At 40.6% G+C, this 23,423-nt stretch overlaps 1 protein-coding gene across 1 annotated transcript in view; it reads left to right on the forward strand.

The window, feature by feature from the left end:
* LOC116945476 (uncharacterized) overlaps positions 1–23,423 on the forward strand; it is a 43,545-nt gene that overhangs the window by 11,599 nt on the left and 8,523 nt on the right. Inside the window, exons 9-26 of the mRNA XM_032959800.2 lie at positions 373–544; positions 946–1,142; positions 2,807–2,959; positions 3,846–3,911; positions 4,501–4,652; positions 7,357–7,501; positions 7,629–7,731; positions 8,330–8,826; positions 10,244–10,357; positions 11,125–11,337; positions 13,148–13,286; positions 13,863–14,039; positions 16,538–16,619; positions 17,162–17,384; positions 19,865–20,036; positions 20,444–20,640; positions 22,553–22,705; positions 23,177–23,242. Of these exons, the coding sequence (XP_032815691.2) occupies positions 373–544; positions 946–1,142; positions 2,807–2,959; positions 3,846–3,911; positions 4,501–4,652; positions 7,357–7,501; positions 7,629–7,731; positions 8,330–8,826; positions 10,244–10,357; positions 11,125–11,337; positions 13,148–13,286; positions 13,863–14,039; positions 16,538–16,619; positions 17,162–17,384; positions 19,865–20,036; positions 20,444–20,640; positions 22,553–22,705; positions 23,177–23,242 (3,021 nt within the window). The remainder of the gene's footprint in view (positions 1–372; positions 545–945; positions 1,143–2,806; positions 2,960–3,845; positions 3,912–4,500; positions 4,653–7,356; positions 7,502–7,628; positions 7,732–8,329; positions 8,827–10,243; positions 10,358–11,124; positions 11,338–13,147; positions 13,287–13,862; positions 14,040–16,537; positions 16,620–17,161; positions 17,385–19,864; positions 20,037–20,443; positions 20,641–22,552; positions 22,706–23,176; positions 23,243–23,423) is intronic.

Genomic DNA, 23,423 nt, shown 5'->3' on the forward strand with positions numbered 1-23,423 from the left:
CCATTCGTTTATACTAATTGTGCTAACACCATGTATCCTGTTTCTGTTTTCCTTGGTTTGCATTGATGAAATAAATAAATAACTGAATGCAACCTTAGAAATAATTATGCTGCTGTGCCATTATATAGTGCAGTCAATACTGATCATAAAACTTGCACATTATATTTTTCTTTTGCATGAGACTGCATAGGGTTTTGGTGAGATCAAATAACACAATAACAATGGAAGAATCATTATTTAATATCCTTGCAGTGGTGATCAGCATGCATTGTTAGGGATCTGCATATTGGAGTGGTTGACCTGAACACATTGGTTAAAAGTGCTTTTCTTTAATTACCCCAAAATGATCATTCTGGTGCATGTGGATTACAGAATAACAAGGTGAACATCTCAAGCGCTATCCACTTCCTGGAGGCGAATGTGAGTGGTGGCGGCGTGGCAGCCAGCCTCCCCTTGGCCCTCACAGCGTACGCCCTTTCCCTCGCCAACAGCAGCCACGCCGAAACTGCCCTGACCCTACTCAACAACCGCTCCACTTTAATAGGTCAGGCACTACGGAAACACGTGCCCACTGAACTCACAACTTCTGATTACGTGATATTTTACGTCATACAGGACCTGTCAACTGACGACTGGATTAAATTTCCATTCGAGTGTTATGCTTAACTTTTGAAAATATTACAATGACTTATTTCTGTTAACCTGATAATATTGTCTCCTTCACATTTCTGTCTCTCCATATAAAACAATGAAATAATTTCTTACACAACCCATCAGCCGCATAACCTTCTGGGAGTACATAATTTCAACAGTATTGAATCAAGACAAGCAAACTCTGGGCTGGTTTTGACATTTGTGTCTCATCATCGGAGTCAGCGTGACAAGCTGAGTTTTGAGTAAAATACTAAATTAAATAAAAACGTTAACTTGTACATTCTATTCCAGAGAATGGGCTGAAGTTCTGGTCAGACTCTGCATCAAGTGAGCAGTCCTACTACTGGCAGCCGTCGGCCATCACCATTGAGACCACAGCGTACGCCCTCCTGGCTCATCTTCATCAGAACAAAATTGCAGAGGCGGTCCCTATCATGAATTGGCTGAGTCAGCAGAGGAACCACCTGGGAGGATATGCCTCCACACAGGTAACGACACTACCTGGGAACATTCCTCTACAGAGTTGCTTGAAAGTGACACAATTCATAATTTATATTTTAAGGGGTTTTTGTTTGTTTAAGGCAGTTGCGTGATTTCTGCGATAGCATGTCGGATTTGCAAGGAAGGGCAGCATACTTCAATATGGATTACCGTTGGTACGGCTATTTTAATACACACAATAGACAGGAAGGAGAAGATTAAACGGCTTGCATAATGCACATGCATAATGTACGTTGACTCACATAATCCCCCCCCCACTTTATGCAAGAGCGCAGACGCGTGGTCACCACACCTACACCTCTATATAAAGAACGAACCAGTTAGACTTCTCCACAAATCTGGCTGTCGCCTGATGAAGCTAGTTGTAATTACTGGCGAAACGTCGTACTCAGATTGTAAATGTTGTGGCTTGGCTCTCCAACACACTGGTGTGCTGTACTAGTGACAAATTGGCATGTTTTGTTTACGTGACAAACCTTACTAGTTAGCTGTGTCGGTTGGTGGCGGGTTTTAACGACCCATTTATATATTTACGCGATCTAACCTAAAAAACCTCGATTATATATTGGTCACGAAAGCCTACGTGTTAAACTTGCAAGGAAGACCTGGAAAAGACAGAGTTAGAGTTTCAAAAAAGAATATGAAGATTGTAATTTTTTGTGAAAGGTAGCATATTTATGATTTGGTATTATTTGGTTATACTATGTTGGCAGTGGTGCAAAAGGACACGTAACAAACTCACATTTATCAATAACACTGCCCTATAAGGAAAAACAAATATATTAGGTGGCATCTTAGGGAATGGCCCTTCTACATTCCACATAGATAAAGGGCCATTGCCCAAAGGGTTGCCTATTATGTTTCCTTTGAGGCCAGTTTCATGATGAATAATTATATGCTTCGCAATAAAGTAACATTGAATATACATTTCATTATTTTTAATAATATGTAATTCTGCACAATATTATTATAGACGCAATGTAGTGTAATTAATTAGACATTTAACATTTAGAAACAATTTAATTGTCATAAATACATCAACTTAATGAATGTTAGATACCATGACATGAAATTGGGAAGGAAGATTTACTTATCAATACATATTCTGTGTTTTGTCCTTCTCTCAAATGTATCAATCTTTGGAAGAATGTAATCAACCAGGTGGGGTGTTGACTGTTGTGTTGGCCGACTCTGGTTGTATTGCATTATATTTCTGAGTTTACAATGTTTGTCCTTTCTTATTCATTCGTACCTGATGATGGTTGCTTGTGTTGCAATCGAAACGTCGTATTCTATTATTATTTAATTTATTTTCTTTCTACGTGACTTTACCGAAAGAACCAATGATTATAACACTGTTTTATTTTAACTTAGCTTGAGTCCTGATGTTGGCTTGCTTGCTGGAAGGGGTGTTTCTAGGATGCTGGGACTCATTACATCTCACGGAGATCGATACGCTGAACAAAATAGTTCTGCGGTTCAGTTAATAAGTACGACCAAACATTCGCAAGTCAGATGGTTATAAAAAAAACAACATCTTGTGGCAGTTCATTCATAAGAGCGGATGTTCATAAGTTGGGGACTGCCTGTACAATATTTCCACAAATTAACAGAAATACAAGTAACAGTATTGTTGGCTTTGGGTTCACAGGACACAATAGTGGCGCTGCAGGCTCTGTCCGAGTTTTCCGTGTTGCAGTTTGGAAAAGTGTCTGGGTCACTAACTGTCTCTACCGCATTGCCAAGCAGCCCCATCACCGTGCAGCTGTCCGGCATGAATGCCACGGACAAGCGCATTGTGAAGGTACCACACCCTACCATGGCTGGCACTTAGGATGCATTCAATAAATCTCAGGGATAGGCAGGAAGCTGCTCATGGTGAGTGACAGGAAGCTGCTCATGGTGAGTGACAGGAAGCTGCTCATGGTGAGTGACAGGAAGCTACTCATGGTGAAAAGTGCACAAAGATGGTGAGGTGCTTGCTTGGAATTACACTGGGAGACAGGAAGAGGAACAAACAAATAGAGAACATATCTAAGGTAAATGTGTAAATGTGACTGTTAAGAATAGTGGGCTTGGGCGCAGGACACATCGCTCAAAGGGATAAAGGATGGTGGCTGAGACTAATAATGGAGTGGCATTATGAGACCTCCTTTGCCAGAAACAAGATATAGGAATAGGTTTTACCCTTTTAACTGGCACAAAAACTGACACCTTTATTCAAGGCATCATGTTTGCAATAACCACAACACAAGCAGTCAAAATGCAAACAAAAAAGACAACTCTGATAATAATATGCACTGTCCTTGAATTTGATTGGTCCACACCCGAGACAGCTTTTCTCAGAGCCCAGTCTCCATTGGTGTTGGACCAGAAGACGCCAAAAGGCATACAACTCAAAAACAGCGCACTATCCGAGTATTGAGGGCTCGGGGTGAGCATTAACATTATGAGACCTCCTTTGCCAGTTAAAAGGGTAAAACCTATTCCTATAATGGAGTGGCAGTTAAGAAATAATTTATACCGTAGATATGGAGTGCTAAAATCAGCTTGTGTGCAGGAGCTGAATGGATTATTAGATCATGAGAGATAGTGATGAAGTTGCTAACTTTTATCCAGCAGTGCAGAGACCATCGCTGATGATAGATTCCTGTGTTTTTAATGGCATTTCATTTCTTCTATTCCAACAGATTTCTACAAGCTCAAACTTAAATGTGACTCTGTCTGGAACTGGTAGTGGACAAGTTATTGCACAGGTATTGGCTGCCCTGAAATGTAATGATAAAACAGCCATTCTCTCAAGATCCAGCGTACCACATGGGACTCTTAATTTCTGCTCGTGACCATAATATATCATACTACATTTTAAGATAGAATTTGGGATATATTAGGTTTGTATGGTGCTATTTTAGAGACCTGTATAATGGGTGATTAAAGGATTAATTAAGTAATGTTATGTTCTGATGTTACCGTCTGTGATTGTCTCCTGCAAAGAATATAATTAATGTCGGTAGGGCATTTAAGACCTGGGACACTTCTCACTTGATTCCAAAAGTAGAATTTGATTATTATTAATTATGTGTATATATAAATATGATTAATGTATTTTTTTTGTAAAAGCTAAATTCGAAAACATCCAGATTATAAGACACACATATACCCACTCTATTTTGTGATGAGCTGAGTCAATACCAGATTACACTCGTGAGTGACAGGTTTTGTACGTAGACAAATTCTTTTTGTATAAATCGGCTCCGTTAATGTCATGTAACACGGATAATTCGGGAGTGTGCTTTGGATGAAATTAAGAATGTTGTGCTGATAAGTATTGCCGTGCCTTCGCAGCTGAACGTGTTCTACAACTTGCGGGATTCCCCGGTGGTACGCAGGGCTCGCTCAGCGGCCCCCAGCCCAAGCTACGAGCTCGATGTGTACTTCGAAGACACCGGGGTTAACGGTTCCATCGGGGAGCAGGTGGTGCTGACAGCATGCACAAGGTATGGAGGAGACTTGAGAGGTGTTAAAAAAAACTTCCCAATGAGCAGATGTTCTCGTACTTTGTGGTATGTCAAAGATGTCTTGGAATTGGTCAAGTTTCTTTTCACAGCAAGCCAAATACAGATGGCTTTCAATAATCTGTGGCTGATAATTATTTAAGATGTGGATTAACCGTGCTTCAGGGGTCTTCTTCGTTTGTATGGCATTCTTGAGGATTGCAATAGATTATAAATTGATATCGAGATTTGATATCCATTTGACTGCTTCAGGAGTAGCTGCTTGGATTTGTCAGATCGCCATTGAATGATCTGATTGGGCATTCATTCACGAAATGTTGCACGGTCTGAGATGTCGCACCACAGTCACAAACTGGACTTCAGGGGCGAGTGACTCACACACCTGTAATCCAACACTGAAGGCAACGGTTGGTGGATTACTTAAATGTTGAGAAATTCCATCCCATGTTTTTTGAGGTACCATACTCTGGCTTGCCAGGAGGTGGTGCAGGAAATGGGTACTCCACATGTTCCATCTGAATAAAATATATTGTTGCCACCTTGCACGTGTTGGTTTTCTCTGAGTGCTGCGGTTTCCCCCCCCCCCTATGTAAAAACTCATTAATTGGCTGAACACACCTTAATATATAGAAGACCATAGAGCTTGGACAATTGTTGATGCCAGCTCACAGCCAGGCCTCTTTCATTCTTGTGTTTTTTTTGCGCATCTGAGTCGTTTTCTGTTTTTGAGAGATAAGTAAGTAGTTTATAAACAAGCAACTCTTATAACCTTGGTTACCACAAGTGTGTAGTATTCATACATTGCAAGCGCCATGAAATAGATATGTCTTGCATTGTATATTGAACTGGTTCAATGTATGTGAAGTTAGAGCATACTATTCTAAAACATTTTGAAATAATTTTAACAAGTAAACCCATTACATTTAAGAAACGGTAAAAATAGACTGACACGTGCTACATCTGCACCTTCATTATATGAACCTTATGGCGGAACCACGGGGTCCCATAAGCCCCAGGCTCTCGCATAAACTGTGTTGCAACATCATTTTATGACTGCTGAAGGCGAACAATACCGCAATATATTCCTCTTGACGAGCTCTACACGATGCGCTAATAAAAGTTTCAAAGTTTTGTTTATGACTACGGCAATTTTGGCAATGATGGGTGCTTGGTGAAGAATGAGAGGATTGATTTCTGGTGGGTGGCCACGTTTATGTGCGCGGTGGGACGGAGTCGCCAAAAATAAATTCATAAGTTACTATTTTGACTTTCGTTTATTCGAAACCCCAGGGTTTCGCCATAAGGTTAATATATTGGCAAGCAATATGTGTTATAGCCACATTTACTTACGTTTGGCAATTTCTGTTTCTTTTTTTCTGGCTACCTTTCCCATTGCCCCTGATAATCGATATTAACTGTTTTCTACATGCGCTTGAGACAAAGACACATTTTAGAGACTTTGTGTAGTGTTATTTTATTGTGGGTGGCTTGAAACGAGAAGGTGATTGTGGTTCAGATGAAGGTTGCTGTGGATAATTAAGAAGTTTAGGTCATAACTGGCTGTGATGTTCCTATCCTACCTAGCAGTTATTTTCGACTCTCTGAGTTACATTCACTAACACAGCCACCGTTAGCTGTGTTAGTAAATGGCGGCTTGCCATTCTTTTCCACCTCCATGTGACCACTGCGCTGTCTTACATTGACATACTAATCTCTCACAATACAATGGCCACCCCCCACAGCCACATTCACTAACACAGCCACCGTTAGCTGTGTTAGTAAATGGCGGCTTGCCATTCTTTTCCACCTCCATGTGGCCACTGCGCTGTCCGAGCTCTCGCCAAGCTTCAAATATCTTACATTGACATGCTAATCTCTCACAATACAATTGCCACCCCCCACAGCTCCATAGTACCCCCTCCCCACATTGGCTTTAGCTGCCCCGCCCATCTATAAACCATTTGTAAACAGCTCTTTGATTGGTGTAGACCTACTGCATGTTACGAGACCTCTCCTACATTAACATTAGCTGCCCCGCCCATCTCTAAACCTTTATATACAGCCTGCCTCGGCAGATTTCCCCCTTGTTTGACCTGAAGACGATTACTTGTGTTGCGATCAGAATGTCGTGATATTATTTTTTTTATTTTTTTATATCTACATGGCTTTATCGAAAGACCCAAAGAATAGTATATGCATTGTCTTCGAAACTGATTGGTCTACACCAGAGACAGCTTTCTTTAGAGCCTAGTCTTAAACAGTGTTAGACTAGAGCACACCAAAAGGCAAACAGCACAAAGACAATGCACTATCAGGACATGATGTAGCTGCTCTCAATGTCCTGATAGTGCATTGTCTTTGTTCACCTTTTGGCGTCCTCTGGTCTAACACTGTTTGAGACTTGGCTCTACAGAAAGCTGTCTCTAGTGTAGACCAATCAGTTTCAAGGAAAATGCAAAGCTATCAAAGCATGTTCTTTTGCTTGCATGTTCATCACAAGTATATGTGGTTAATGCAGACATGATTCCTTGCAAAAAGATTCATTTTGGTGTTTTAACATCTTAAAACCTGTATTATTGCCAGAAAGGGTAAAACCTATTCTTACATGGCCAACACGTTGTCAGTTATGCAAGTGCCCAACAGCATGGACATTCCACTGTGTCGTGCTTACATTTTGTTGCCACAGATGGATGGGCCAGGATGCCTCTGGCATGGCCCTCATGGAGATGAACCTGCTCAGTGGCTTCCTGGGTGATGACAGAATCGCCCTAACTGACAACCTCAAGCTCGTGGAGACATCACCAGGAAAAATCCACCTCTACTTTGTGAATGTACGTGCTATCTGCATGCCGGCCAATCACAGTGATGTGCGACCTGACTGCATGCCATCTTAGTGTGCCTGACCAATTCAGTTGCATAACAAAATAATGACAGCCTTTTTTTTCTTTTCCCCGTTAGCTAAATGAGAATACAACTTGTGTAAACATCACACAGTATAGAATTGCACCAGTGGCAAAAACAATGGAAGCGTTGGTTTCAATTAGTGACTACTATGAACCAAGTAAGTACAATACATCTCTCAAAACACTTAAAATTTGCTACAACCGACCTTTCATTTTGCTGTATGCTTTACCTTCACACTACTCATCACGGTGATCTTTAGTCCAATTCAAGTTATTACACTCTTTCAGCTTGGAGGGGAATTAATTCTATCAAATGTATCTTGAGTGAAAACAAACTTAGTCCCTTACCTTTCCAAGGAATTTGTTTATAAAGCCTTTTACAGCATCTATTGCAATTTCATATTGCATAAGCACTGCTGAGAAAATGCAATTGCATTAAATCCCTAATATTATTCAATGACATCCTACCAATCATAAATTCTGCTAGAGTTTGGTGATTCATTGAAGGTATTATCTTTTAAATGTTTTGAAAATCCATGAGTAAAATATATTCAGAATTCTGAGATGTTACATTTTCGACTGAACCTTAAATGTATAATTACGTATTGAAATAGTTTTATACCACTATGCAATCAAGTTGTATATACAATACCTAAAGTTCACAGAAATAAATGTTAACTACTGAAGTCATATTATTTAAATATGATTCTTCCAGCTGAATGTTTTTTGTCTCTCTGCATCTTTCTTCACCATTAGGAACAAGAGTGGAGATGCAGTACAAGTCCCTAACGCTGTCCAGTATAACTTTGCAGTCCTTCTGTGGTGAAAACTGCACAATTTTTCAGAGCAATGTACGTGCTGCTGCTATAAGCACTACTGCTGCCACCCAGACCACAGTGAAGGCAAGCGCCACTACTGCTGCCACCCAGACCACAGTGAAGGCAAGCGCCACTACTGCTGCCACCCAGACCACAGTGAAGGCAAGCGCCACTACTGCTGCCACCCAGACCACAGTGAAGGCTGGCGGCTCGACTGCTGCCTCACAGACCACAGTTCAAGTTATCGGGGCTACTACTGCCACACAGAGCACAGTGAAAGCGAGCAACACTACTGCTGCCATCAAGACCACAGTGAAGGCAAGCGGCACTACAGCTGCCACACAGACCACAGTGAAGCCTAGCGGGGCTACTACTACCACACAGACCACAGTGATAGCGAGCAACACTACTGCTGCCATCGAGACCACAGTGAAGGCAAGTGGCATATCAAGTTGTGGCATGAACCCTTTTCCATGGATCCTGCTGGCTAGTGCCTTCTGTCTGTCCTGGATGGGGCTCTAAGGAATAATCCTACATGACTGGGGGCTTTGAAAGCACTGGCTCCCAGCTCTGTTTTATGTATCCACTTAACAATGTCGTGCGTGTGCATACTCATAAAATATCAAACGGTATAACTGCGATGATTCCATTGTTAATGTACGTCTAGCCAAAGATTGCTGTGCAGGAGATAAGAATAGCATTATTTTGGAACACCATTATTGGTGGTGGCTGTCAACTCATATTTTACATTTGACACACTTGGACTGTGCCGCTCGCCGCTCAGGGCTGGCTCCACGGCTCTTGTGCCCCGCCCACTCACAGCTTTGGCTCGTCCATTCATGCTGCCCCGCAACACTTATCCCCCCACTCCTTCTGACACTTGGGCTGCACCCATTTCAAGCCTTTATAAACAGTTGCAGTTGGAGGCTTGCCCCCCTTTTCTCTCTGCCTGATGACGAACGCTTGTGTTGCGATCGAAACGTCGTGAGTTTTTTGTTTTTATAAAAATATATAATTGTGTTATTTTTATTTGATTATTTTCCTATCTACGTGACTTTACTGAAAGAACCAAAGAATATGAATTCCTGCAGTCACGAAAGTTATTAACCAGTTTAAGTCATAACTGGCTGCGATGTTTCCATCCTACCTTCCAATGTGAACTGTTATTTTCGACTCTCTGATTTATTTTAACAGGTTAAATGTCTCACACTAACACAGCCACCGTCGCTCGTGTCCTCAATGTGGCAGTGGCTCTGCGATCTTACATTGACATGCTAATCTCTGATTTTACATTAACAGGTTAAATGTCTCACACTAACACAGCCGCCGTCGCTCGTGTCCTCGAGGTGACGGCGGCTCTGCGATCTTACAATGACATGCTAATCTCTGATTTTAAATGAAGAGGTTAAATGTCTCACACTAACACAGCCGCCGTCGCTCGTGTCCTCGATGTGGCGGTGGCTCTGCGATCTTACACTGACATGCTAATCTCTCACAATGCAATGGCCACCTCGACGCCCTCGTCATGGAGGTAGCTCTCCGATCTTACATTGACATGCAAATTTCTCACTTTAACATCACTAGCCCCGCCTACTTCGTTTATGACCCGTGGGCTACACCCATTTCAAACCTTTAAAACAGCCTGCCTCAGCAGCTTTCCTCTTTTTTCTTCTAATGACGATTGCTTGTGTTGCGATCGAAACGTCGTGATATTTTTATTATTTTATTCACTTTATTTTCGTTTTTTGTTATCTTATTGTTATTATTTTTTCTATCTACGTGACTTGACCGAAAGACCTAAAGAATAGTCACAAAAGTTTTAAATCATAACTTATGGTTATTGTTGTCACAGTTTGAAGTGACCTCACCATTGCAAGTCACCATTAATGTACCCAGCGTTACCTTTCTTGGAGAAGAGTTTATTGTGGAGGCAACTGTCTTCAACAAGCAGACACAGACAGCTCAGGTAACAATGAGGCACCTTTAAGATCAATTAACGCATTTGAAGTTTCACAAACCTTGGCACTCAACATATTGAATTATCATTTAAAATAATGATAAATGTATAGTATATAAATAACGTTTCGGTACTTATGCCTCTTCTAAGACTTGGTCAGCATGGAAGAGACAAAATGTATTACATCAATTATTCTTGAATGAAATTTATTTACGTGTTGTTATGTTTTTTAGTGTTTTAAATGTATGTATTGTGTGAAATTGGCATAAATAGACATACATATAAGCACAAATAAATACCCGTACAAATTTACTGTATTTACTGAACCGTACATACCACTCCAATCTCGAATACTTTGCATAGGGTGAAGTATATACATGCAGTATTTTCATATTTTAAAGTTATATGTAGTGTATAATAAACTGTATTTAATATTTAACACTGAAATCAAGCATAGCTACTTTTTTGTCACGCACATGGTGCCGATCACCAGACTGGCTACAGCCTTCAGAGCGGTTTTTGCCGGTTTTGCCGGATCGGCCCTGGGACAGCCAGATAATATTGGAAACCGGATAATCGATGATCAACTGTGCTCTCTGGAGGGCCCGATAGCCCTCTCTCCAGAGGAGGTGTTTCTGCCAGCAGTGGTGTGCACAAGCAATTGCAGGTCTTCCGGTTTTTTTCATTGTTTTTTATAATTATGATGTTTTATTGTGAGAATTTCAATCTGATTCTGACGTTATTCCTTCCATCAACATTTACCTATTGATTTCTAGGTCCTTGCAAAACTAATGAAGAATGAAAACTTCACGATTCTGTTCCAAAGCAACGGTCTCTCCCCCAATGAACGAAGCTTGAATGTGTCTAGTCAGAATTCTGCCACTGCCTTCTTCCCTGTTTCTCTGAATGTTGACGGCAAAGTTTCCTTCGCTGTAGTTGTCTCCTACCAAAATGTAGATTACACAGTGGTGGGATACACATTGGTCAAGGTAAGTGTCTGCTAGCGTGCGTGCATGTTCTCAGATACAGCTGCAATGGGGCCACGTGCTGTCTGCAGTGATTGAGAATTGGGTTGTGTCAATCATGCCATGAAGGAATGGCTTGTGAAGGGAGCACTGAAAGGGAATAATGGCTCATTCCGCTTCATTTCATGTGGGAGTTCAGTCCTTCCATATAGTAATAATTTTCAGAATTTCTGTGAATACTTCATAAAGAAATCATGATTGTTGAAATTTGATGAGCAACCATGCATATAAAAACAGTAACCAAATAATAAGAATTCAAGTAACGTTAAGCAGTCACACCAAGGAGGGAGTTGTTAGAATTATTATAGCCCCCCTTCTTAAAAGATGGTCTACATCCTTCCAATCTGTGCTACCAGTCGTATGGTCCAGTTAGCTGTGATTATATCTACACACAATTGCCACTCACCCTCAACCACTCTCTTGGAAGGTAAGCACTGCCCAGCACTTTATCTGGCCTTAGGTTCTGTATTTCCCTACACACTTCCTCAACAGATGGCACATTAGCCAGCCACTCACAGGGAGCACCTACTTCCTCCAATATTCGAGGCATGGTAGCCCCATTAAGGTCAAATGTACCTTGCCCCAAGTTATCTCAGATCAGGGGTTTCCCCTCCCCCAATATTTCACAAATATCATCAGCAACCTACAAACCTGTTAGTGAGGTTCCGAGATCGGATCGCTGCCCTTGTATCATTTACTTCTAAAAACACAAATATCAGGGACCCGCTATTTCACAACTTAATAAGAAACACTAGAAATAATAGCATACAAGGGATCTTCCCATCCAATCAGATAATTTTCAACACATGTATGTTCACAGTAACCAATCCGCAAATACAACCGGAGCACCATTTGTGATGCACAATAAGTTTACTTCCACCTCCACCAATTTGGTTCATTACATCACACGCAAACACTGTGGCCTCCACTACATTTGAGAAATGGCTAAATACCTCGATGATAGTTTCATGGAACATCTTCCGTCAGAAATGTTTGTTTCATGGGTGTACCTCACATTCATTTTATCAGACTTCTCTACCTCAGGAATGTAGGACACTTACATTTAATTTATTGAAATGGTGATTGGGCCCAGGAATGTATTTCTGGACGGATTGTGCCTTGTTCACACAAGAACAAACCTTGCAAGGTGACAGCAACATTTTAAAATTTGAACATAAGCTAGTTTACATCGTAATACATTTTGAAAATTGTAGGGTTTGTCCCGTACTTAATGTATAGTATTCGTTAACTATTAATCTGCCTAAATTTTGATTTAAAGCTTTCGTGACTGCAGTAATTCATATTCTTAGTTTTTTCGGTAAAGTCACGTTGAAGAGAAACAACAAAATAACAAAATATATATAAAACAATAAAAAATTCTCACGACGTTTCGACCATAACTCAAACCGACACACCTGATGATGACCGTTTGAGTTATGGTCGAAACGTCGTGAGAATTTTTTATTGTTTTATATATATTTTGTTATTTTGTTGTTTCTCTTCAACGTGACTTTACCGAAAAAACTAAGAATATTAATCTGCCTGTTTAAAACTGCACATCAGATTTTAGTGTATTATCATCAGGTCCTATGGTGTAAAGTGCAGTCTGCAATCCGTGTTATCTCTCTGGCCTTCTTTTGTATGTGCTGTGAACAAGGGCTGTTGCCTGAATGTAGCATTTTTTTTATTTTAAGGCCATGTTGTTGACGAATTTTCCGTCTCAATGTCTGACAAGTGGTGTAATCTTAAGTGTCGTGTTTTTCCCATCATGCAGTATCCAGGCTTCCCACAAACGTACTCGGAGAGTGCCCTCCTCAGCCTCTACGATAATACAAATTTCACAAGATCATTTGTGTTCAACTTCCCACCCAACATCGTACAAGGAAGCAGTTCAGCCGTCCTTTACATCTACGGTATATGTCCATTGGGCACCATGCAAATTCATTCTCACAGATATATACAGATTGCGATTGTTGGTGTTTTTGCTTATATATGATTCTACATCAGGGCTGACTACAAGATTTATCTGAGTATTATCATTGTTATGGTCATAGATATGTAGTTGGATAAATAATGGGAAATTGCTTTGCCATGTAATAAAGAACTATAAATGGAATATGTATGCGCTAACTTTTTAAATTGTGTTATATGTTGTTAGAAAGCACATAATGAAAATTGAGCCATCTGGTAGCAGCATATGACCACGTCTCAATAATAAAGTGTGATTACATGCAAAACATCAACTGGATAGGTGGATTTATATGAATTAGGTGCAGATGAGCCAGCCACAAGTAAGTCAGTGGCATCCATAAGTAATTTAGTAGCTACTGCTCAGTGCTCCACCAACCACCACATCAGGTAATGAGCTCCAATAACAATTACCAGGAATACTCAGATGGTTTATGGATGAACAAGTTATTTGTAGAGTACTAAAGCGTGATTGTGGCTTTAAACAGTGGCCTTGACATTCGCTTGTGTGAAACGTGCAGGAGACATCGTTGGACCCTCCCTCACTGGGCTGGACCAGCTCATTCAGATGCCGTACGGCTGCGGGGAGCAGAACATGATCAACTTTGCACCGGGAATCTACATCCGGAAATATCTGGACGTGTCCCGCCAGACAACGCCAGATATCGCTGCTAAATCCTTGAATTACATGAATTCAGGTAATGTAACATTAGAATTATTATTGGGCTGTTGTATAGTATATATTATGTTGCTCTTCATTCCAGTATCCCCACTTCCACACATTGACTTGTGAACTGCTGAATCCCGTTTTAAGGTGATTTAAAAAATTCAGGTTCACCAATCATTCTATGCGCCAGCGGCGAGATGTTCGGTGGCAATGCATTTTTACACCCTTGGTAATATTTTTTTCATTTGAGTTTCAGTTGTGTAGCTGTTGGTAGTTTTTTGAAGCGGTGCGATTTATTTTCACCCTTGAAGGGTAACCATTATCGTTTGTTGTATGACAAAAGGAAAACTCACTAACCAGAACCAGATAGAATAGCCGTCGACATCAAAAAATCAGAATCAGTGATCTCATTAAATGTTTATACAAATTAAATACCTCAATATAGGATTATGCCTCAAGTATTGTCCTATTAAACAAATGAAACAAAACTAATTTGAAGAATTCAAGTTTTCATTGATGCTGTCTAGGCAGTGTTCATCAGCACAAATATTGTCTAGATTGTATATTGTTTGGTTGTCTATCATCTTTGTAAACTATTGATACATAGGAGGCTAATCATTCTCTAATTCTTCAAATTACAAAATCTCATTAATCAAAAACACTCCCATAAAAATAAACAAATATAGACAACCGTTTGGTCAATGGCTCTTACTCATTGGTTTTTTCGGTAAAGTCACGTATGTAGAAATACAATAAAATTATATTAAATCAAAAAACAATCACGACGTTTCGATCACAACGCAAGCGATCTTCATCAGGTGTCAAGAACAAATCACGGAGGTAAATACAACAAGAACATGAGAGACGAGAATTCAACAAACCTGAAAAAACATTATGTGAAGCACATCCAGTCAGGCCAACAACACAGTTAGACACTTCCTGGCAGACCACGAATTTCAGAAGAGTGTTAAATTTCGTGTTCAACCTTTGGATTGCACATACCAGCATAGATAGAATGAAAAATAAGAGGTACACGGTCAGTAGAAGTACATATACAAGTCCACCAAGAGGTAAGGAGGGAGGAAAGATGGACAGGGAGGCAGAGAGAGAGGGCGGAGGGATGAACAGAAGCTTAAATAGGAAATACGGTTGGAGGGGGGGAGGGGCCAGAGCGAGAGCGGCAGCTCAAACACGCACATCTTACACATACAAAACGGCAGCTCAAAAAAGGACCACCTCTTGTAAATACAAAACGGCAGCTCAAAAAATGACCACCTCTTGTAAATACAAAACGGCAGCTCAAAAAAGGGCACATCTTACACATAATTACAACGGTAACTTCCCTGTAGCAGTGTGATAATAAAGTATTAAAGCTTTCGTGACTGCATAAAATTACTCATTGGTTTTTTCGGTAAAGTAAAAGTATCACACAGGTTAAGAGCAGGAAAATAAACACTTTCAGAAAAAGAAGTCAGGAAAGAGGTCACCTCGTTTCTCACGAGCCTTGGGTTTAAGTCTCGTGAAGGGAGTTTATCGAGTAGAGAACACATGCGCGAGATCGCCACAGAGGTGGGGCAATGAGGACAGGGCATGGGCAGGAGTGAGATGGATGGTACCATCATGGGACAATGCAGGATGGTGATGGTATGGGGAGGCTTTCATCCAGCAGTGGATAAAACATAGGTCATGATGAATATGACTCCTATTTGTGTTGCATATGTCATAGGTTCATGTTAGTCTTGTGTAGTAGACCACACGGAGATGGAATTTAGTATATGGGCTGTTGCCGTTTATTAAACACTATTACATTCAGCATTCAAGCTCACACCAGGGGTAGGTGCTCTCTGTTCTGGTCCTTACCCTGGACCCCCGAACACTATGTCATCCTACCCTCGGCTATCCCTTGGGCTCTCTGACTCCTCTGCCCCAGACGGGGGTTCAGCCAACACCGTCCGGCGACAAGTGGGAAATACCTCCTGCCGCCGATTCTTACCCCGGGCTCCCACAACGACCACCCCCTCGTTACGGGGTCCCCCTTAAATACCCCTTGGGCGGCTCCTCCCCCTAACTCAGACCCGCCTTTGTTCCCAAAGGTACCCCTTTACAGCACCCGTGACATGACGTCATCCTCCGCTGTCAACTCGCTCGCACCTCCCTCTGCATGTCCTCTCGTGGTTGCCCACACTACTCCTCTACATTTGTACTGACTTGTTTCTTCTGTTACCCTAAAGAAACACTCGCATGTAATGTACATCCGATTTGCATGAATCATAAATTGAGGAAGGTATGTTTAGCATGATAATAAAGTACACATTTTTATCCAATTGTTACCTAGTTTTCATGTCCCTTGGTATATTGAAATGTTGGCTATGCAATTAACATAGAGTACGATTTAACAGAAAGATGCTACATTGAGTGCTGTCTTCGTTTTGGTTTCCAACATTGAGTTTAACACGGCAATTATATTCTGTGACTGTATTTATTTATATTTTGTAGTAACAAGCTAAGGATACCGTTGTGTTTTTTCAGGCTATGAACGAGAGCTCATTTACAGGAGAAGTGATGGCTCCTTCAGTGCATTTGGAAACTATGATCAACAGGGCAGTACATGGTAATGGCCTACAGCTATGAAACCTCAACTAATACAGTGGTCTTTCAGTTTTACTTAATTTTTCATTCTCAACTTTGGTTAATTTAAATGAAGTTTTCAAAATATTCAGTATTTTATGCTTTCATTAAAGTTTTTGTTTATTAGTTGTGCAATATTCCCGAAGAACCCTGTAGTCATTCTCTGCAATATTGATGTATTTGTTTTTGCTTTGTTGTTACTGTGTTCACGCACCATGGAGCTGCCTCATAAAACAGCCAGGCAACTAGCTAAATGGGATCATCCTTATAAAAAAAATTAAAATAAGCTAAAAAAATATAACTTAAAATATGGGATGAGTTCAAATACTGACTTCCCTCTTCAGGTATGTTTTCTTTTCTTGGGCTATTGTCCCAAGTGGAATTTTTAAATGTTGTCTTTTTCTCAGAATAAGACTATTCATTTATACTGGAGGAACCCGATGAGCTGCAAAGCTCTTTTCCCAGATGTGCAGTAGTTTTCACAGCTGTCTGCATGTGTCCTGCGCTCTCGTTCCAAATCCCTAGGCTGACAGCGTTCGTGCTGAGGACTTTCCTGCAGGCACGGAGTTATATCCCTGTGGACAGCAATGTGATCGACACTGCTCGCAACTTTCTGCTGAACTCTTTAGCACCATCTGGTCAGTTCACGGAGCATGGCTACGTGATTCACAGGGAGCTGCAGGGCGGCTCTGCCAGCCACATCAGCCTGACGGCCTACACTCTCCTCGCCTTCCTGGAGGACAGTCCGGTAGGCAGATGATACACAATCGTCTTGGAATATTTAATTGAGACAAAGATAAATCTAATCTTCTTCTTTGTATGGCTGATGTAGATATAGAGCAACTCATTTTATATAAAGGTGGTTGACCCAGATAATTGCATCAGGAGTGGTAGAATGATTGACTATGATGCCTCCTCCTTATTTGTGAATCGGGCACTGAGTCCGTTATACATTCCATGGTCTGTTCTGGGTGACCATAGTCGCACACTGGAGAAGTTTTAATTTGACATTTGTGTATCAAGTAACCACATCTGCCATAGCTGGTAAGGATGTGGTTCTGGGTATCCCATATGCTTCATGGAAGATTAAAGGCAGGGAATTTCTACATCAGGTCTTTCATGAGGTATTTGTTTGTCTTATTGTGAACTCCATTCAGCTGTTTTAGCACTATCAGGGTTGAAATTGCATTTCTGAAGGTTAGGCGTATGGGTCCAAAATGCTTGCATAACTTGACGTGGTGGTAAGGGACGTTATTGAGATCCTATTGGAACGGGAGATGTACTTTTTCCATGATTATCTCCACTTTTCCCTGAGGGTTGCAGCATCGCAGGCAATGGATCTGTGAGCAATGCGCAAAAACGTGGAAAATGTCAGGGTGTTGTGGCCATCTTGAGGGTTCCAGTATTCAGATGGACATCAACAAGTCAAGCCTGGCTATTTCTGGTTCATACCGGTGTACCGTAATACTGCTATGGAGTACACAAGCATCATCACTGCTATATGAAACACTGATGCCGATGCTCCCCAGCTTGTGCTTGACAATTTCTGGACCAGGTTGACCTTTGTCTTCTCTTTAGCGGCTATCTTTTTTATTTGGCCATAAAAGGTTATCCTGTGGTGCAACTTCATTCCTAGATAGCTCAGAATTGGGTAATATTATACAGTTTTGCCACAAAAAGGCACTTTCAGGGTGCGCTTAGCATTTCTGTTCACAAGATGAAAGGTAGTGACTGTTGATTTGTGCAGATTTGGTTTGAGCGTCCATTTCCAGAAATATCCGTCCATGGTGTTTAGGTCCCCGTTCAAGGTGGACTTGATGTCATTCAAGGTGGCTGCTTGTTTTACCAGGGCAAGGTCATCTACGTATGCAAATTTGTGTAACTTTTTTGGTGACACTCATGAAGACATTGGTGATCATTTAGCCTTGTGGCAGTCCATTGTTGAGGGACTGGGGTGAACTGGCATTGCCACTAAAAGGGACATGTAACTGTCAATTACTCAGCATCATCCATAGCAAGCAAAGTGTTTTGAAACAGTGGATGATCCTTGCGAGCTTTATCATCATGCTTTTAATTCAAACTGTGTCATAGGCCAATGGGACGGTATTCCAAAGTGGAGCAGTTCAAGCAACTAAGTGGAAATATAAGCGTTTTAACCAGCAGTATGGCGGTTTAACAGTACATGTTTACCTCAGTTTATGCGGGTTTGATTTGTACAATTTTACATATGAGGCAAACTTATTTCTACCCAAAATCGTTAAATGCGACTTGAATTCACTGATATCCTGCTATGTGGTCGAACATGTGACAATAAAGTAGCTATATATATTCTTGGTTCTTATTGTATTGTTTCCCTTCTACATGACTTTACCGAAAGAACCAAGAATATGAATCCCTGCAGTCACGAAAGCTTTAAATCAAAATGTATATATATTCAGTTATTTCCAAATATTTTATAATTCTTGCTCGGGGTGTTTTTGTATTTTTACTTTGCATAGGCAGGTTATACATTGTGTAAGCTATTACATGCAGTTATTAGGGCTTGTGGATGAGGTGGGAGGCGAGGGGTGAAATTGGGACCCCTTCTGTGGATGTCTCATTGTTCAGAAGGAAGTGTTCCTGATCTTGCTTTTGACTTTCAATGCGTAGAGGGTCACTTTAATTTTTCTATCCCCTAGATTGTGCTACCTTGAGCAGGTGACAACCCCACTCTTCTTAAAGACCCAAGTGTTTCACTCTCTCTTCTTACTCCTTCTCTCTCTCTGCTCATATATTTTTTTTATTTTCCTTCCCTCTGGTTCTCTTTCCCATCTTAGATCATAACTCGGAGTTCCTCCAGATCCATTCGTTTAAACTAATTGTGCTAACACCATGTATCCTGTTTCTGTTTTCCTTGGTTTGCATTGATGAAATCAATAAATAAATAAACAGATAAATAGATAGATGCGACCTTACATATAATTATGCTGCTGTGCCATTATATAGTGCAGTCAATACTGATCATAAAACTTGCACATTATATTTTTCTTTTGCATGAGACTGCATAGGGTTTTGGTGAGATCAAATAACACAATGACAATGGAAGAATCATTATTGAATATCCTGCAGTGGTGATCAGCATGCATTGTTAGGGATCTGCATATTGGAGTGGTTGACCTGAACACATTGGTTAAAGGTGCTTTTCTTTAATTACCCAAAAATGATCATTCTGGTGCTTGTGGATTACAGAATAACAAGGTGAACATCTCAAGTGCTATCCACTTCCTGGAGGCGAATGTGAGTGGTGGCGGTGTGGCAGCCAGCCTGCCCTTGGCCCTCACAGCGTACGCCCTTTCCCTCGCCAAAAGCAGCCACGCCGATACTGCCCTGACCCTACTCAACAACCGCTCCACTTTAATAGGTCAGGCACTATGGCAACATGTGCCCACTGAACTCACAACTTCTGAATACGTGATATTTTAGTTACACGTCATACAGGACCTGTCAACTGACGACTGGATTAAGTTCCCATTCGAGTGTTATGCTTAACTTTTGTAACTATTCCAATAACTTATTTCTGTTAACCTGATAATATTGTCTCCTTCACATTTCTGTCTCTCCATATAAAACAATGAAATAATTTCTTACACAACCCATCCACCGCATAACCTTCTGGTGGTGCATAATTTCAACAGTATTGAATCAAGACAAGCAAACTCTGGGCTGGTTTTGACATTTGTGTCTCATCATCGGAGTCCGGGTGACAAGCTGCGTTTTGAGTAAAATACTAAATTATATAAAAACGTTAACTTGTACATTCTTTTCCAGAGAATGGGCTGAAGTTCTGGTCAGACTCTGCATCAAGTGAGCAGTCCTACTACTGGCAACCGTCGGCCATCACCATTGAGACCACAGCGTACGCCCTCCTGGCTCATCTTCATCAGAACAAAATTGCAGAGGCGGTCCCTATCATGAATTGGCTGAGTCAGCAGAGGAACCACCTGGGAGGATATGCCTCCACACAGGTAACGACACTACCTGGGGAACATTCCTCTACAGAGTTGCTTGAAAGTGACGCAATTCATAATTTATATTTTAAGGGGTTTTGGTTTGTTTAAGGCAGTTGCATGATTTCTGCGATAGCATGTCGGATTTGCAAGGAAGGGTAGCATACTTCAATATGGTTTACCGTTGATTCGGCTATTTTAATACACACAATAGACAGGAAGGACAAGATCTACTGTAAGGGCTCGCATAATGCATATGAATAATGTACGTTGACTCAGTAATCCCCCCCCCCCCCTTGGCGCAAGAGCGCAGAAGCATGGTCACCACATCTATGCCTCTATATAAGGAACGAAACAGTTAGACTTCTCCACAAATCTGGCTGTCGCCTGATGAAGCTAGTGGTAATTACTGGCGAAACGTCGTACTCAGATTGTAAATGTTGCGGCTTGGCTCTCCAACACACCGGTGTGCTGTACTGGTGACGAATTGGCATGTTCTGTTTACGTGACAAACCTTACTAGTTAGCTGTGTCGGTTGGTGGTGGGTTTTAACGACACATTTATATATTTACCCAATCTAACCAAAAAAATTTCGATTATAGATTATATTGGTCACGAAAGCTTACGTGTTAAACTTGCAAGGAAGACCGGGAAAAAGAGAGAGTTAGGGTTTGAAAATAAACAATATGAAGATTGTAATTTTTTGTGAAATGTAGCATATTTATGATTTGGTCTTATTCGGTTATACTCTATTGGCAGTGGTGCAAAAAAACACGTAACAAACTCAACACATTCATCAATAACACTGCCTTATAAGAAAAAACAAATATATTAGGTGGCATCTTAGGGAATTGCCCTTCTACATTCCACATAGATAAAGGGCCATTGCCCAAAGGGTTGCCTATTATGTTTCCTTTGAAGCCAGTTTCATGATGAATAATGATATGCTATGCAATAAAGTAAGATTGGACAATAAAGTAACAGTAGTAGTAGTAAAATAAAGTAACTTTGAATAAACATTTTTATTACTTGTAATCATATGTAATTCTGCACGTTATTATTATTGACGTAATATGTTGTGTATTTAGTTAGACATTTAACATTTACATTTAGAAAAAATATATTTGTTGTCAATATGTCAACGTCATGAATGTAACATACCATGAAATACAATTTGGAAGGCAAATGAACGTATCAATACATCTTCTAAATATAGTTCGAGAAATATTAATAATTCTATACTTCAAAGTGATTAACAATGAAATTGATGTAAAAATAAGTAAAACACTGGATGAATATTACATGGAGATTTCTGGTTGTGATAGATGTATAAATATTTGTCATGGAAACTGTCCTTTACTCCGGTGAACAGAGATATATCTGTATGGGCAGTGTTCGACTTTCGAACGGGTTACTTTCCTGAGATTCTTCATAAGTCGATTTGTTCGTACCTCAAAATACAATTTTTTATTCTACGTACTGTACATACTATACCTAAAATATGTTTTGGTTCAACGAAAAATCGGAGCATTGTTACATTCATAACTAAGAGGAAATTATGTACATTTCCATGTCATACCATAATAAAAAAAGTATATAGTAAATTAAACAAAATGAAATAACATTAATATGCTGGGTTTTTTTTTCACTTAGCTTGAGTCCTGCTGTTGGCTTGCTTGCTGAAAGGGGTGTTTCTAGGATGCTGGGACTCATTACATCTCGCGGAGGATCGATTCGCTGAACAAAATAGTTCTGCGGTTCGGTTCATAAGTACGACCGAACGTTCGCAAGTCAGATGGTTATAAAAAACAACATCTTGTGGCAGTTCATTCATAAGAGCGGATGTTCATAAGTTGGGGACTGCCTGTACAATATTTTCCAAAAATTAACAGAAATACAAGTAACAGTATTGTTGGCTTTGGGTTCACAGGACACAATAGTGGCGCTGCAGGCTCTGTCCGAGTTTGCCGTGTTGCAGTTTGGAAAAGTGTCTGGGTCACTAACTGTCTCTACCGCATTGCCGAGCAGCTCCATCACCGTGCAGCTGTCCGGCATGAATGCCACGGACAAGCGCATTGTGAAGGTACCACACCCTACCATGGCTGGCACTTAGGATGCATTCAATAAATCTCAGGGATAGGCAGGAAGCTGCTCATGGTGAATGACAGGAAGCTACTCATGGTGCAAAGTGCACAAAGATGGTGAGGTGCTTGCTTGGAATTACACTGGGAGACAGGAAGAGGAACACACAAATAGAGAACATATCTAAGGTAAATGTGTAAATGTGACTGTTAAGAATAGTGGGCTTGGGCAGGACACATCGCTCAAAGGGATAAAGGATGGTGGCTGAGACTAATAATGGAGTGGCAGTTAAGAAATAATGTATACCGTAGATATGGAGTGCTAAAATCAGCTTGTGTGCAGGAGCTGAATGGATTATTAGATCATGAGAGATAGTGATGATTTTGGTAACTTTTATCCAGCAGTGCAGAGACCATCGCTGATGATAGATTCCTGTGTTTTTAATGGCATTTCATTCCTTCTATTCCAACAGATTTCTACAAGCTCAAACTTAAATGTGACTCTGTCTGGAACTGGTAGTGGACAAGTTATTGCACAGGTATTGGCTGCCCTGAAATGTAATGATAAAACAGTCATTCTCTCAAGGATCCAGCGTACCACATGGGACTCTTAATTTCTGCTCTGTGACCATAATATATCATACTACAAATAGTGTAATTGATGTTGGTAGTGTATTTATGACCTGGGACATGTCTTACTTGATTCCAAAAGTAGAATTT

Source organism: Petromyzon marinus, chromosome 24 (assembly GCF_048934315.1).
Source record: "Petromyzon marinus isolate PM22_M1 ecotype Great Lakes invasive population chromosome 24, UKy_Petmar_22M1.pri1.0, whole genome shotgun sequence".
Classification (NCBI taxonomy): domain Eukaryota; kingdom Metazoa; phylum Chordata; class Hyperoartia; order Petromyzontiformes; family Petromyzontidae; genus Petromyzon; species Petromyzon marinus.